The sequence below is a fragment of the Prionailurus viverrinus genome, unplaced genomic scaffold (genome assembly GCF_022837055.1).
Source record: "Prionailurus viverrinus isolate Anna unplaced genomic scaffold, UM_Priviv_1.0 scaffold_42, whole genome shotgun sequence".
Taxonomy (NCBI): Eukaryota; Metazoa; Chordata; class Mammalia; order Carnivora; family Felidae; genus Prionailurus; species Prionailurus viverrinus.
In genome coordinates, this window is record NW_025927609.1 from 468,418 (window position 1) to 483,853 (window position 15,436).

A 15,436-nucleotide genomic window follows, 5' to 3' on the forward strand; every position below is an offset into this window, starting at 1 on the left:
ATGGGGCCACCCTCTCACATGCTCCAGCAGAGGCCAGTCTCCAGGAGGTAAACCGAGCCCAGCTCAGGAATCCTTCAAAGACACCAGGGTTGGGGCTGCTTCTGTCCAGTTGAGCAGTTCTTTCTTCTAGATACCCTGAAAACCAGGGAGGGAGGTGGGCCTGGTGGCGTCCCTCCTCTTACAGTCCAAGAATGCTGGAGTCCTCAGTGGCAGATGCAATGACCCGACTGACCCTAAAACTCTTAGAGAAGGTAAGATGGGGGAGGCGGGGTAATCGTGTTTTTAACAACTCGTCAAAGAAGCACAGATATACAAGGTAAGTTATACCTGTGAGTATACTCCTTCCAAAGCAAAATGCTTTGCAATGGTTTTCAGCCTCATGATGAAGGACTATGGTTTCTTGGGTATTTTTCTCTGCATTTATGCAGAATCAACTATGTTCTTCTGGCAGTTTCTCAGCCAGGAGGTTGTTTGCACCCCCAGGCCAGAACATTTCCAGGGTCCCACAGAACTCCCCTGCAGAGCCCCCCAGCTTTAGTGTTTGAGAGAAGCCAAGCCCTGACCGGTGCAGGATCCGAAGCCTCATAGGCTGGCCCTGGGACCCATCCTGAGCCCCTATCCTCCCCTGCAGGTTCTGTTGGTCCCTGGCCAGCCTGCCCTCGCGGGCACCCAGCTCAGTGCCCTTCCTTCCATGGGACCCATGGGCCAACTTGGAGGGGCTGACAGGAGTCACCCCAACATGGACCCAGACTGTGCTGCTCAGCCCAGGGCTCGGGTGATCACAGGGGGTCAGGGACACGGAGCTGGCCTAGGTCAAGCTCTTCAGAAAGCTGCTGGAAAGGGACCATACAGGGGTGCCTGGGCGGCCCAGTCGGTTAAGCACCCGACTCTTGATGTTGGCTCAGGTCGTGATCTCATGGTTTGAGACCGAGCCCCGCATCAGGCTCTGCTCTGACAGCATGAAGCCTGTTTGGGATTCTCTCTCGTCCACTCTCTCTCTGACCCACCCCCCCCCCTTCAAAATAAATAAACAAACTTTAAAGAGGAGGGGGCCTATATATCAGAGCACCTGCCCTTAGATTTCAAGGTGGAACGTGTGTGCGCTGGACAGAAAGCGTAGCCTGCACAGTCCCTGCGACAGTAAAGGTGACCCTTGCCACCCGCCCTGCACCTCTGTCGCTCAGCATGTCTTGTCCCCAGTCACCTCCATGTGGGACACTGGGCCCTTTGGACCCTCGGCGGGGAGGTCATTCCGGGACCACAGGGGCAGGTGCCCCTCATGCAGCGCAGACCCTGTCCACTCACACACTTTCCGTCCTGATCTTTTCGGCACAGAAACTGGAGCAAGAGCATGAGAATGTGGAAGGGGATTCTGAGGACCCTCACTTCGTGCCAGGTAAGAGCCCCGGGCTGCTTGGAGCCACACGGGCAGGCACGAGACCTCCCCCCAGGTCCTTCCCTCCTCCTGACAACAGCAAGACTGTCCTTACACTTTTCCCTCATACTCAGAATTGAAAGGCTTTCATTTTCATCTTTAACACACACACACACACACACACACACACACACACACACACACACACCCAGGTGCTCTGCTGAGCACACCCTCATAGCTTATCACACCCTCACACAAACCCCAAGAGGGAATACATTCATCATTCCCATTTTGCAGATAAGGAAATAGAGGCCCAGAGAGATCTGATAATCTGCCCCAGGTTGCCCTGCTCAGAAGTGGCCACATGTGGATCAGACCAATGTTGCTCTGAGCTTGTTCTAGGCTGGGTGGTTTGCAGGGCTCAGCCTGTCCGTCAAGTCATCACACCTTCAAATGCCCAGACCAGACACCCCTGTGTATCTGCCACACTGGCCTATAGTCAGACAGTGAGGCCACAGGAACCAGGGGAGGGGACCACTCTGCCTGGTGCCAGTGTCCAGGTTCAGGAACATCTGGGTGAGGTGCTAGGGAGTCCCTACAAAAACATCGTCTACTCTTCATCATGTGGATGTGTCCCTCTGGTGGTAGGGCTCTAGGCAACTTCCAAGGGCAGCAGGCAGAGCCCAGGACTCAAATCCAGACAGGAATTTCCAAACCAGGTCACTGACCAACGAACCCTGGAATGGGCCAGGGCAGTGGGGACTCCCGGGGAACCCCCATCCCTCAGAGGACACACTGCTATAAGCATCCTCTGCGCTGGGGGTTAGGGTGGGGGTGGAGAATAGGTCTGCTGTGCCAGAGGAAGGGTGGCCAGAGCCAGCCTGGGATCCACCAGACCTCGTTCAGAATGCCCTCTTGAGGGGGACCCCTCCCTCAGGATGCTGCAGATGACATTACTGAGGCTTGGTGGACCACGCCAGCCTCCAGGCTGCTTGGGGCCCCCAGGGGCTCCGGGTGGCGGGAGGCCAGGCTCATGGCCCAATTGCGCTCACTACCAGGACCAGTGAGGCCCCCCCCCCCCCTCTCCCCGGTGTCCAGCAGAGCCTCTGTGACAGGGGCAATGCAGGGCTCGGGCCCCGAGTGGAAACCTGCACGAGAGGACTTGCAGCTCATTTCCAGAAATAAGATGATCACTCCCTGCAGGAAATGAGGACAGGCCGGATGCAGCTGTACTGAGTGCTCTGAGGAGGAGGAAAGACCTTCTGCAGAGACTCTGGGTAGGCCGGTGTCCTGTGCCGCGTGGAGCTCTGGGGCTGAAGCTGGGGGCTACCGGGCCCAGGCCAGAGGCACAGGGAGGGCTTCCTGGAGGAAACGCTGGTTCCCTGAGGTCTGTTGACTTGTGGGTGGGTTGACTTGTGGGTGGGTGATCCTGAGCGGCCAGAAGACTGCGCACCTAATCACAGAAGAGAAAGCAAGATATGCGCGCACGTGTTCTTTAGTCGGGAGCGTTAGCTGAAAAACCCTGCTTTGGTCGCACGTATCCACGGTGGAAGTGCTGTGCCAAGGACCCAGTTCCTACAGGAGGTGGGATTTTAGGACGGCCAAGGGCCTCCTCCTCCAGACTAAATGCACCAGCAATAGGGAATGACCGTGGGAAGTGGCAAATGGCATCCACACGGACGGTTATGATGAAATACTGCTTTGCGGTGACGCTGGAAAGAGAGAACGTGCTCCGTTGACTGGCAGAAAGCACAGCCGGACACTAGTTCATGTTTTTTCATAAAACATGGACGGACAGCCTGAGCTAAAAAGAAGCATTATCCCCTCCCCACCCCGTGCAAAAAGGTTTGTTGTCATGTGTCCCCCACACGCAGAGCCCGGCTCCTGTCCCAGAGAGGCCGTGCTCTTCGTGGGGCAGGTCAGCAGTGCCGGGCAGCCCTGAGGCCCGCCCCGCACGGAGGACCACACTTCTGTGCGTGGGCTCTGCTGTGCCAGGCGGGGTGGGGACGCCCCTCCCCCGTCTCCCCCCTTCGTGTCTGCGTGTCTGCGGCACTCCCTCCTTGGGTGCAGCGGGCCCTGCGTTGGTGTTGCAGGAACAGCACCTCCTGGAGGAGGTGTCCCAGCCCCGAGCCCCCAGCGGGGTGAACAGAGGAGGAGCCTGGGGATCAGCACTACCCCCAGAGGTGCCCCCGGTGGGCATCCGCCCTGCTGTCTCCCCACCCCCGCCAGCCCTGGAGCCACCACACATTATCCAACACTCAGTAAGTCTTCGTGATGAACCGGGGGCGGAACCAACGTGGGGAGGATGCGGGGCCCACAGAGCCCAGTTCCTTCCTCGAGGCCCACCTGGGCGGCATTATGAACGGGCTCTGAAGAGGGTGGGTCAGCTAGGAGCCAAGAGTGGCTGCGTGTCCCACGTCCCAGGCACTGCACAGGGACCTCCGTGGCTCCTCTGTGCAACCCTCACAGGTGCCCTGACAACTGGCTTTGGGGAAGGGGTGGTCTCATCCCCCTCATTACAGATGAGAGGCTGGGGTCTCCATTCAGCCTTCCTGACTGCCAGGTCCTAACCTGTGCACCAAGAACAGAAGTATTCAGCATCAGGAGGGCCCTGAATTTGGGGAAGAAGTGTGTCCACGCTTTCTCAAAATTTCATAATGACCAGAGGAGCCTAAGACCCTAATTTCGAGGGCAGAATTTTATTTTTTATACATATATATTTAATTGTTTTAATATTTATTTTTGAGAAAGAGAGAGACAGAATGTGAGACAGAGGGAGACAGAGAGAGAGAGGGAGACACAGAATCCAAAGCAGGCTCCAGGCTCTGAGCTGTCAGCACAGAACCCAACATGGGGCTCAAACTCACGCACCGTCAGATCATGACCTGAGCCCAAGTCAGAAACTCAACCAACTGAGCCACCCAGGTGCCCCAATATATACATACATATTTTAAAGTTTATTTATTTTGAGAGAAAGTGCACACACAAGCGGGGGAGGGGCAGCCAGTGAGGGAGAGAGAGAATCCCAAGCAGGATCCATGCTGTCGGCACAGCACAGAGCCTTAGGCAGGGCTCGAACCCAAGAACCATGAGATCATGAACCGAGCAGAGATCAAGAGTCACCCAGTGAGCCACCCAGACGCTCCAAGGGCAGAATTTAAAAAGGTAAAAGAGTGGTCCAATTTTGAGAACCTCATACCTTTATTCGGCCTCTGGGTTGTAAGCAAAGGAAAGGAACTGACTTTCTTCAGCAAAAGGGAATGTGTTGGAGGGCAGGTGAGTGCAGGGGAAGGACAGAAATCTGGGACATGACACATAAAAGCCTCAGGGAGAAGAGAAGGCCGAGGAGGTGTGCAGGACCAAGTTGAGAAGGTTCTGGACCTTCAGGAGACTATTGGTGCCAGCAGGCTGGGTCCATGACCTGGAGGGCATTTGTTCTTTGGACGAAGACCCTGGCAGCGCATGGCTGAGGGAAGAGAATGGGAAGGGGCAATTCAGATCAGGGAGAGACCTGTGCTAATGGAGGCCCTGGAGGCCCCTTCGCCCCTGGGCTGTCTGTGTCCAGGTTCCAGATATCCTAAGCCTGCTCCTTCAGGTCTCCCACAGCTAGAGCCTCCTTTTGGGAGTGGTGGGGTGGTGGGGGTGTAGGGGCAAGAGCCTCCCCCTACTCAAACCCACTTACACTTACTGCCCTTCACCAGGGCCCGGTCCTGCTTGCATGTTTCAGTCCCAGCCCCACGGACAAGCAGATGATGGGAGGGGCCTTTGGTGGTTACAATGAATTTCCTTGAGGCTGGATTCAGAGACTCTGAGGTAGGATGTCCTCCAAGCCATGAAGGCGTAGTCCCATCAGACTATGCGGTGGATAGCAAAGCGTGGCTATGGGCCAAAGTTGGCTTGCCATCTGCTTTTGTACAACCTGTAAGCTAAGAATTGTCTTATGTTTTTAGATGTTTGGGGGAAAAATCAAAAGAAGAATAATAGTTTGTAACACATGAAAATGATATGAAATGCAAATCTCAGTGCCCATATTGAAGTTTCATTGGTCCAGTCTTGCCTGTCTATGGCTGCCTCCAGGATACAATGGCAGAGTTGAGTGGTTTGCAACTGAGGCCATATGGCCCATAGAGTCAAAACTATTTATTGTCTGGCCCTCCACAGAAAATGTTTGTCAGCCCCTGCTCTATGCCATCATTTCTATGAACTGGGAAAGAAAGGACAAGGTCAGGGCCTTGTTCGTGCAGGAAAAGAGTAAAATAGAAAATAGAAAAGTCTTTGGTGTGTGATCAACACCTAGTGTGTGCTTGAAATTGTACATTTATTTTAACTCAAGAGAGAAGCCAGGACTTATTTTTATGACCTGTTCCGTGGCAGGATTAATGAAACCAGACAGTCATTAGCTTAGCCTACTGAAGACAGGAAATATGGGGAACATTAAAAACCATGTCATTGCTGAATAGATACTGAGTCCAGGTATCACATAGGACATGGCGTGTTATAAATATTTGTATCTAGCCCCAAATTCGTATGTTGAAGTTCTAACTTCCAGTGTGACCATATTTGGAGATAGCGCCTGTGAAGAGGTATACAAGGTTAAATGAGGTAATAAATGTGAGATCCTAGTCCAATGGGGCTGGTATCCTCAAAAAAGGAGGAAGGGATGGGGCGCCCGGGTGGCTCAGTCGGTTAAGTGGCCAGCTTTGGCTCAGGTCATGATCTCATGGCTCGTGAGACCATGTCTTAGTCTGCTAGGGCTGCCATAACAAAGTGCCACAAACCAGGCAGCTGAAACAGCAGAAATTTATTTTCTCACAGTTTTGGAGTCTGGATGTCCAAGATCAAGGTGCCAGCCAATCAGGTTCCTGGAGAGAGTTCTCTTCCGCCTTGCAGACAGCTGCCATTTCACTGTTGTCACATGGCAGACAGAGAGTTCGCTAGCATTTCTTCCTCTTAAAAAAAAAAAAAAAGTTTAATGTTTATTTTTGAGAAAGGGTGAGCACAAGCCGGGCAGGGGCAGAGAGAGGGGGTGACAGAGGATCTGAAGCGGCGGGCTCTGTGCTGACAGATGAGAGCCCGATGCGAGGCTCAAACTCATGAGCCATGAGGTCATGACCTGAGCCAAAGCTGGCCACTTAACCGACTGAGCCACCCGGGTGCCCCATCCCTTCCTCCTTTTTTGAGGATACCAGCCCCATTGGACTAGGATCTCACATTTATTACCTCATTTAACCTTGTATACCTCTTCACAGGCGCTATCTCCAAATATGGTCACACTGGAAGTTAGAACTTCAACATACGAATTTGGGGCTAGATACAAATATTTATAACACGCCATGTCCTATGTGATACCTGGACTCAAATATCTATTCAGCAATATATTCAATGTGTTGGGTTAACCAGTTAAGTTCCTCTTGGGGGTGCCTGGGTGGCTCAGTTGGTTGAGCATCCAACTCTTGATCTCAGCTCAGGTCTTGATCTCAGGGCTGTGAATTCAAGCGCCATTTGGACTCCATGCTGTGTGTGAAGCCTACTTAAAAAGATAATAAAGTTCCTTTTGGATGGATGGATAAATGAATGGATGGGTGGGTGGGCAGATGGGTGGGTGATGGATGGGAGAGTAGAGAGATGGGTGGGTGGGCAGGTGGATGGTAGGTAACTAGGTGGGTGGACTTGTGGGTGAATGGATGGGTGGGCAGGTGGATGGGTAGGTGATGGATAGGTAGAGATGGATGGTTAGGTGGGTGGGTGGATGCTGGAGAACTCTCTCCTAGGGCACGTTTAAGAAACTAATCATCTGGCTCTTTTTAGGTCCCCCAGCCTCCTGCCACCATTATTCAACAACTACCTCAGCAGCCACTCATCGCACAGATTCCCCCTCTCCAGGCCTTCCCCACTCAAAGGTCAGGAAGTATTAAGGAAGGTAAGTGTTCCAGGAATGCAAACTGGTACAGCTTCTCTGGAAAACAGTATGGAGGGTTCTCAAAAAATTAAAAATAGAACAACCTTATGACCCAGCAATTTCACTGTCAGGTATTTATCCAAAGGATTCAAAAATGCTGACTCAAAAGGGCACATTCACCCCAATGTTTTCAGCAGCATTATTGACAATAGCCAAATTATGGAAAGAGCCCAAATGTCCATTGATGGATGAATGGATAAAGAAGATGTGGTGGATAAAGAAGATGTGGTACACACACACACACACACACACACACACACACACGATGGAGTATTACTCGGTTATCAACAAGAATGAAATCATGCCACCTGCAATAACGTGCATGGAACTAGAGGGTATTATGCTAAGTGAAGTAGGTCAGTCAGAGAAAAACAAATATCATATGATTTCACTCATATGGAATTTAAGAAACAAAACAGATGAACGTATGGGAAGGGAAGGAAAAATAAGATAAAAAGAGAGAGGGAGGCAAACCATAGAGACTCTTAAATACAGAGAACAAACTGAGGGTTGCTGGAGGGGAAGTCGGGGGGGATGGGCTAAATAGGTAAAGGGCATTAAGGAGGGCACTTGTTGGAAGGAGCACTGGTGTTATACGTGGGGGATGAATCACTGGATTCTACTCCTGAAATCGTTACTACACTGTATGCTGACTAACTTGAATGTAAACAAAATTAAAAACTTTTTGAAAAAGGAAGGTAAGTGTTCCCTATTAATACTGTTATGGGTTTACAAAATTCTCTATCGAAACAAAAAATATTTTTGTAAACAGGATAGTCATTTAGGGTCAGCTTTTGGCTATTCGACTGAAGCTATATATTAGCAACATGAAAATAATTTTAACTTTAAGAAAAGTTATCTCATATGATGGATATTGCCAATGGAAGAAAACAAGAACCAGGAACTGAGTGGAAGGGGCTCCGATCCCAGCTCATCTGATTATTAGCTATATGAACACCTTGGCTAAATTGTTTCTCCTTTTAAATGAGTTTTAAATATTTGAGATTAAAACCACTTTATCGAGATGACAAATTGCACACATTTAAAGTGTCCAGTCTGATGAGTGCGGACAGACGTGTATTTCCATGAACCCATCACTAATGGAGCAGTGAGCACACTTACCCCCCAGAAGCTTCCTCCCTGACAACTAATGGTATGAGGGTCTAGGAGCAGACCTGCACGTGGAATCCTCTGGTCAGTGTTCTCCATTCTGTCCCAGTGACTAAGAGAACTGGTTTCGTTACCGTAGCTCCATCCAAGGTTGTAATGTGTGCCGGGCCTGGCACATAGGCTGCCCCGTGACTCAGCCAGGGGTGCTGTCCACGCTGCAGTCCCTAGAAGGTGCCCAGGAGCTGCTGAGCATGGCCCGGCCTGTGCGCTCAGAGGCGGTCCTGCTAGGGCTCTCCATCCCTCTTTGCTGGTTTTTCCAGATGAACCTTAGTGGTAGTCTGTCAGGTTCCAAAGGCAAACTGAGCAAAACCACGTGTGTGCGAATGCCTGTATGCCTTCCGAGAGAAAAGGTGTCATTAAAAATCAGTGGTAGGGGTGCCTGGGTGGCTCAGTCGGTTAAGCGGCCGACTTCGGCTCAGGTCATGATCTCAGTGGTCTGTGAGTTTGAGCCCCGTGTCGGGCTCTGTGCTGACAGCTCAGAGCTTGGAGCCTGTTTCAGATTCTGTGTCTCCCTCTCTCTGACCCTCCCCCATTCATGCTCTGTCTCTCTGTCTCAAAAATAAATAAACGTTAAAAAAATTTTTTTTTTACATCAGTGGTAAAAAATGGAATGTGTGATACGTGCCTAGCTATTTAGACAAATTAATGTCAGGCCTCCCAGCTCCTTATACCAAAACAAATTTCAACCAGATCAAGCATTTGAATGTAAAAATATGAACTCTCAAAAGTACTCTAACAACCACTTTGGAGAACTGGTGGCCTTTTTAAAAATTGCAATATCATAGACCGTATTCCTTGTACTGTGCCTTTTATTCCCATGACTTACTCACCCTATAACTGGAGGCCTGTATCTCTCTTGCCTTCACCCATTTTCCCCAACTCCCCCTCCCTTCTGGCAACCATCAGACTGTTCTCTGCATTTATGGGTCTGATTCTGCTTTTTTTCCTTTCTTTTGGTTCCCTTTATTGGGCCTTAGTACAAAGTTGAGCAAGTGGCATCTTGAGCTCCTTCTCCCCCAGCGACAGGAACCGGGAACAGCGTCGCTCCCCTCCTCTGGCTCGGCTGTTACTGCTCTCTATTTGTCCTCTGGGAAAACTCCCTAGCATGATATCATACAGAAATACTGTTTGAACTTACCTGGTCTTTCCACTTACCTTTGTTGAATCTCAGACCGTCCTTCTGGAATTGACTTCTGTCATGTTGAAATCCTTTCCAAGTTTATTTAGAACAGACTCTGGAAGCTCCCTCCGTGTTTGCTTTCTGGCAAATGTTTTTATCCTCCCCCCACCCCCCCACCCTTTTTTTTTTTTTTAACATTTATTTATTTATTTTTGAGAAAGAGCACAAGCCCGGAGGGGCAGAGGGGGAGAGACAGATCCCAAGCAGGCTCTACACTCAGTGTGGAGCCCGTCACAGGGCCTCATCCCATGACTGACTGTCAGATCACAACCTGAGCCGAAATCGAGAGTCAGATGGATGCTTAACTGCCTGAGCCACCCAGGCGCCCGAATTTCCTCTTGTTCTTAAATACCAGTTTAGCTGGATATTCAGATCTAGATTGTTATCTTCTCTTAACACTTTCTGAGGACCCTTGTGATTACATTGGGCTAACACAGATAATACAGGATAATCTCTTCATCTCAAGATTCTTTCATAAAAATTAATCAATTTAAAAAATTGTAGGGGCGCCTGGGTGGCTCAGTCGGTTGGGTGTCCGACTTCGGCTCAGGTCATGATCTCACAGTCCATGAGTTCGAGCCCCGCGTTGGGCTCTGTGCTGACCGCTCACAGCCTGGAGCCTGCTTAATAGATTCTGTGTCTCCCTCTCTCTCTGACCCTCCCCCATTCATGTTCTGTCTCTCTCTGTCTCAAAATAAAAAAAGTTAAAAAAAATTAAAAATAAATAATTGTAAAAAAACCCCATAAAACTTAGCATCTTACACGTGTAAGTAGTGTTAACTAGATTCACATTGTTGTGCAGCAGATTTGTAGGACTTTCCACCTTGCAAAACTGAAACTGTATCCATTGAACAACTCCCCACTTCCCCTTCCTACCAGCCCCTAGCCCCAACCATCCTACTCTCTTTGAATTGGATTACTCATATGAGAGGAATCATAGAGCGTTTGTCCTTCTGTGACTGGCTTATTTCACCTGGAATAACATGTCTGAGGTTTACCATGTTGTGGCAGATGTCAGAATTTCCTTCCTTTTTAAGGCTGAATAATACTCCATCATACGGATGGACCGCCTTCGCCTGCCAATGGATGCTTGGATTGCTTCCGTCCTGAGACTCTTAAAAACATCCCTTTTACCATGTAATGAAACACAACTCACAGGATCCAGGCATTAGGATATGTACCTGTTGGGGGTCTATCATTCAGGTGACCACACTATCCAATCATGTTATTATCCCACAAATTATGGACCCATTCTTTTGGGGTTGGGTGTTCCAGTGTTTTCTGGCTGGTGCCACCACACGGTCTTATCTTGCGGTGAATGGGCATGTACATTTCTGGGGGCACATGCCTAGGGATGAGATGTCTGGGTTAGGAAATACTGCCAGACAGTTTTCCAAAGTGGTAGTATCTGTTTACACTTCATAGGAGGGAATGTCATGGTGGGCATGTCATGGTAGCTCATTCTGATTTTAATTTGCACGTTATCTTGTCATATATTTATTGGCTGTAAACATCCTTTTTATGAAGTGCCCATTCAAGTATTTTGCCCATTTTTCTTTCAGGTCATCTGCCTCTCGCATTGGCTCATGTATTCTAACATGGATCCTTTTTGATACATGTAAAGCAGACGTTAAGTCTTTTTGTGGTCTGCCTTCCCCTTTCTTCGTCGTGTCTTTGGATGAACATGTTTTTAAGGCTTTTTCCTCTATGAATTAGTGCCTTTTCTGTCCTGTTTAAGAAATATTTACCCACTAAAGGTCATGGAGATGTTCTTCTACAGTTTTGCTTACTTTTCTCATTTAGATTTATGACCTCCCTGGAATAGATTTTGTGTACTATGAGTTAGGGGTTGGTGTTATCTCTTGTCATGGGTATCAATTTGGCCCTGTGCCATTGGTGAAGACCCTAGCTCCCTGCAACACTGATGTGTGTCCCTTATCCTCAGGCAATAACATGGTGTGAGGCCCTTTCTGGACTCTTCTCCTCCAATCTTTCCTCAGTGGGAGGGAATCCCAGGGCCGGTTGGGGAAGCTCCCCTGAAGGTGGTGGGAAGCTTGTTACCTCAGAATGGGGCTGCCCAGGCCCAAACTCACGTGGGTCCCCTCAAGGGTCTTTGCCCAGAATGGAGCGGCCAGACTCAGCCTCTCCACTTTCTTATCTTGCAGGCATAAGAGTTCCCACAGCTTTGTTGCCATGGGAATCTGGGTCTCTGCCCCACCCCCATTGCTCCCAGGCCTGGGGCAAAATCTGTCAGTCAAGGGTCTCCAGAGAAGCAGAACCAACAGGATGTGTCTAGAGAGAGAGAGCGAGCTGTATTTTGAGGAATTGGCTCATGTGATTACTGAGGCCTGGCTAGCCCAAAAGGACTGCCGCCTGCTGCCCACCCCAGTCCCGCCACGCCTGCAGGAGCCCCCGCCCCAGGCCGCCAGGCCCCTCTGCTTTGACTGGGAATGTGAGCGGTTTCTGGGACTGTCTGTAGGGAGGCCGACAGAGCCTGGGGCTGCCTCATTTCTAGGGCCTGGCTGCTGTGAAAGAACTCATGTTTACCTCTCACACTGACAAAAACGCACCTGTTTCATAGTATCCAGAAATGGTGAATGTGTTCGTTTCTTGGGGTGGCTGTAAGACGAACCACAGGCCTGGGGGCTTAAAACAATAGAAATGTACTTTCTCTCACTCTGGAGACCAGAATTCTGAAATCCAGGTGGCCACGCGTCCAGGCTCCCTCCAGAGGTTCCAGGGGAGGGTCCATCCAGTAGTGGCGCTAGGCAGTCCTGGCCTGGCCTGGCCTCCCTTCTCTGCCTCATCTCCACGTGGCCTCTCCTCTGCTGTCTCAAACCTCCTCTGTCTCTCTTTGTGAAAACACTTGTCCTTGAATTTAGTGCCTACCTGGATAATTCAGGATGATCTCAAGATTCTTATTACACCTGCAAAGATCCTTTTTTTTTTTTTAAGACCCTTTTCTAAATAAGGTCACATTCAGAGGTCTTGGGGATTAGAATGTGGACACACCTTTTGGAGGCCACCATGCAGCACAGGTGGACGTGAAGAAGCCGGTAGGAGGGGTGCAAAGTGGAGCAGCCTCTCGGGAGCCCAATTGGACATGTGCGACAACATTTTATCTTATTTTTAATTTTTCTAATGTTTATTTTTGAGACACACACACACACACACACAGCATGAGTGGGGGAAGGGCAGAGAGAAGAGAAGGGGAGACACAGGATCCGAAGCAGGCTCCAGGCTCCGAGCTGTCAGCACAGAGCCTGACGTGGGGCTTGAACTCATGGACCGTGAGATCATGACCTGAGCTGAAGTCGGACGCTTAACGGACTGAGCCACCCAGGCGCCCTGTACATGTTAAAGCACATACATCCTCCAACCTAGAAGCTTCACACCTCAGAACACGCGCCCCCCACCCGCACCCCGGAGCCCTGCACAAAGACACCTGTGCTGAAAGGGCTTCTTGCTGATAGAGAGCTGCATCTGTCTCAACAAACGGGATGCTCTAAGGCTTTGTTCTCAGGAGTGGCCTGAGAATCTGCATGCAGTATGTGAATGACAGAGCCTCTCCTGCCTCTCCTTCAGACATGGTGGAGATGATGCTGATGCAGAATGCACAGATGCACCAGATCGTTATGCAAAACCTGATGCTCAAAGCCCTGCCCTCTGGGGGATCACAGGCCGCCCCTCTGCATTCCACCCCACAGGTAGGCTCGGCTGGGGATGGGCACCAGGGCAAAGGAGACAGGCCAAATCAAAGCCAGAGGACCTGGGTGGCTTTTCTTCTGGAAGTCTGTGTGTCGGTGCAACTCTGAGAAGCACATTTCTGACTCCTGGGTCCGTGACCCGCTTGTGAATACCCCCTGCTCCCAGTCCCACCCAGATGCGGGATGAGTTCTGCATTTTGGGGCCCAGAAAGCTGTCTCGTAGAGCCGGCTGAGCTCTGCTGGAGCCTGGGCTTCTCCCCTCCCTTCCCTTCTTTCTTCCTATCTTCCCCTTGCCCTCCCCTCCTTCTCTTCCTCCATCCCCCTCCTCTACCCCTCCACCCCAACTCCCTCTACCCTTCTCTTTGATGCCAATCCTGGGCTCTGCCCGCCCCCCCTCCCCTTAGTTAGAAAGCAGGCAAAGGGAAAAAGGTGGACCCAGGGAGCAGCCTTTGTCCCTGTAGAAACGGGCCAGTGTGTGTACTGTGCTGAGTACCCACAGCGGGTTACCCCTGTCCTCCTGTGAGCCCAGAGGCAGAAGCCGCCCTCCGTGCATCACCACCACCACTATGCACCCCCGGCCCAGCTGCAGGCCTCCCCGGTGGGTTACTCCATGTGGCCCCCAGTGGTCTCAGCCACCATCCCCCCACCTGCTTCTGGCTTCCTGCACCACATGGCCGGCCCCTCCTTGGCAGCCCTTAGTGGGTAAGTCAAGGCCAGCTTCTTGGGTCTGTGGAGCGGGAGTACCCTAGGGCCTGGGTGGTACCTCCCCACCCCTGCTGACAAGCCAGGGGACCCCCGTCTTTGTCAGGTCCCTAGGCTGTAGCAGGGAATTTGGAAAGGCCCTGCTGTCTTCCAGAGGGAGGCAGGTGGGTCTTTGGCAGGATCAGCCCGAGGTGGTCGAGGGTTGAAAATGGACCCCATGCCCGCCTCTAGGGAAGCTGCTTGTGGCCTGGGTCATTTGTTCAGCCCAGCAGGAGTGGTGCTGGGAGTATGGGCAGGGCTGTGGGGACCCCCACCTGAGCTCTGGCAGCACGACTCACCCGTAGCATGGTGTCTGTAAGCCAGGCCAGGGCAGTAACTGCACCCCGATATCTTGGCTTTCCTAGGGTGTCATCTGATGGCATCCTGCCCACACAGGCTCCGGGCCTGTGAAACTCCACGTGTGGGCTCGGTAAGCAGCAGGGTCCCAGTTCCCCAGCAGGTGTGGTCGGGGAGGCCCGGCAGAGGCCTGAAGCCTCGGCCCTGGATGCTGGACTGCCAGGCACAAGGAAATACAGGGATTTCACCAGGAGGGATGGCCCAGTTAGCCGCATAAACCGTTAAACCTTGCTGTGGAAGAAATACCAGAAACAAGTCAAATATGATGACGACTGGGAGGTCTGCCTGCCACGAGCGGGCGAGGTGAGGGCTCCTGCCGGTCTCAAGAAGTGAAGCAGACAGCAGTCGGGGATCTCTCGTGGGAGAGTATCTTTCCATGCGGGTCTGCGTGGCTCCTTCTACAAGTCAAACACCAAGTTGAATGTGGTTCCTTCCGAAGATGGCTGAGAAAAGGGAGCTTTCTCTGCATTTGTTCCTTTTGGTTCTGTCAGGGCTTCCGGTGTGAACGTCACCTTTAGTCTCTCTTCATTTTCTGTGACTTTTTTTTCTTGGTGGAATGATGTTCCCTTGACATGTTAATATAATTTTCACATGAATGTCACATTTAAATGTTACAGCTGTTTTCATCTACCCCTTTTGGGAAAACCTATTTTCCCCAAGTTCTCACCAGCGAGAGCCCTGCCTCCTTGGACCCTGCAGGCTCGTGGGATGTTGGCCCGGGGAAGGGGATGACCACGTGGCGGTCAGGATGCCTCCAGGGCGGGAGGGCGGCAGGGGCCCCCACCACGTGCCTGGCACACGCATCTCTTGTGAAAGGCAATTAAAGGTCTGACTCCATTGCTGATTTTCACGTTGACGTTTTTTTTATTAATTTTTTTAATGTTTATTTTTAAGAGACAGAGAGACAGAGCATGAGTGGGGGAGAGGCAGAGAGAGAGGGAGACACA

At 51.1% G+C, this 15,436-nt stretch overlaps 1 protein-coding gene across 1 annotated transcript; it reads left to right on the forward strand.

Moving 5' to 3' along the window:
- On the forward strand, positions 1-14,437 carry CUNH21orf58 (chromosome unknown C21orf58 homolog). The gene is made up of 9 exons (XM_047847102.1): positions 1-47; positions 185-251; positions 1,336-1,396; positions 2,579-2,652; positions 3,469-3,636; positions 7,184-7,295; positions 13,270-13,389; positions 13,913-14,089; positions 14,325-14,437. Exons 1-9 carry the CDS (start codon positions 1-3, stop codon positions 14,435-14,437), a joined length of 939 nt encoding a protein of 312 aa, XP_047703058.1.
- The last annotated feature ends 999 nt before the right edge of the window (positions 14,438-15,436 follow it).

Excerpts from the sequence above, each read along its gene's own strand:
- CUNH21orf58 (XM_047847102.1), top strand. The coding sequence starts at position 1 with ATGGGGCCACCCTCTCACATGCTCCAGCAGAGGCCAGTCTCCAGGAG. Across the intron at positions 48-184 it reads CAGAGGCCAGTCTCCAGGAG|TCCAAGAATGCTGGAGTCCT; the intron begins GTAAACCGAGCC and ends CTCCTCTTACAG. Across the intron at positions 2,653-3,468 it reads ACCTTCTGCAGAGACTCTGG|GAACAGCACCTCCTGGAGGA; the intron begins GTAGGCCGGTGT and ends TTGGTGTTGCAG.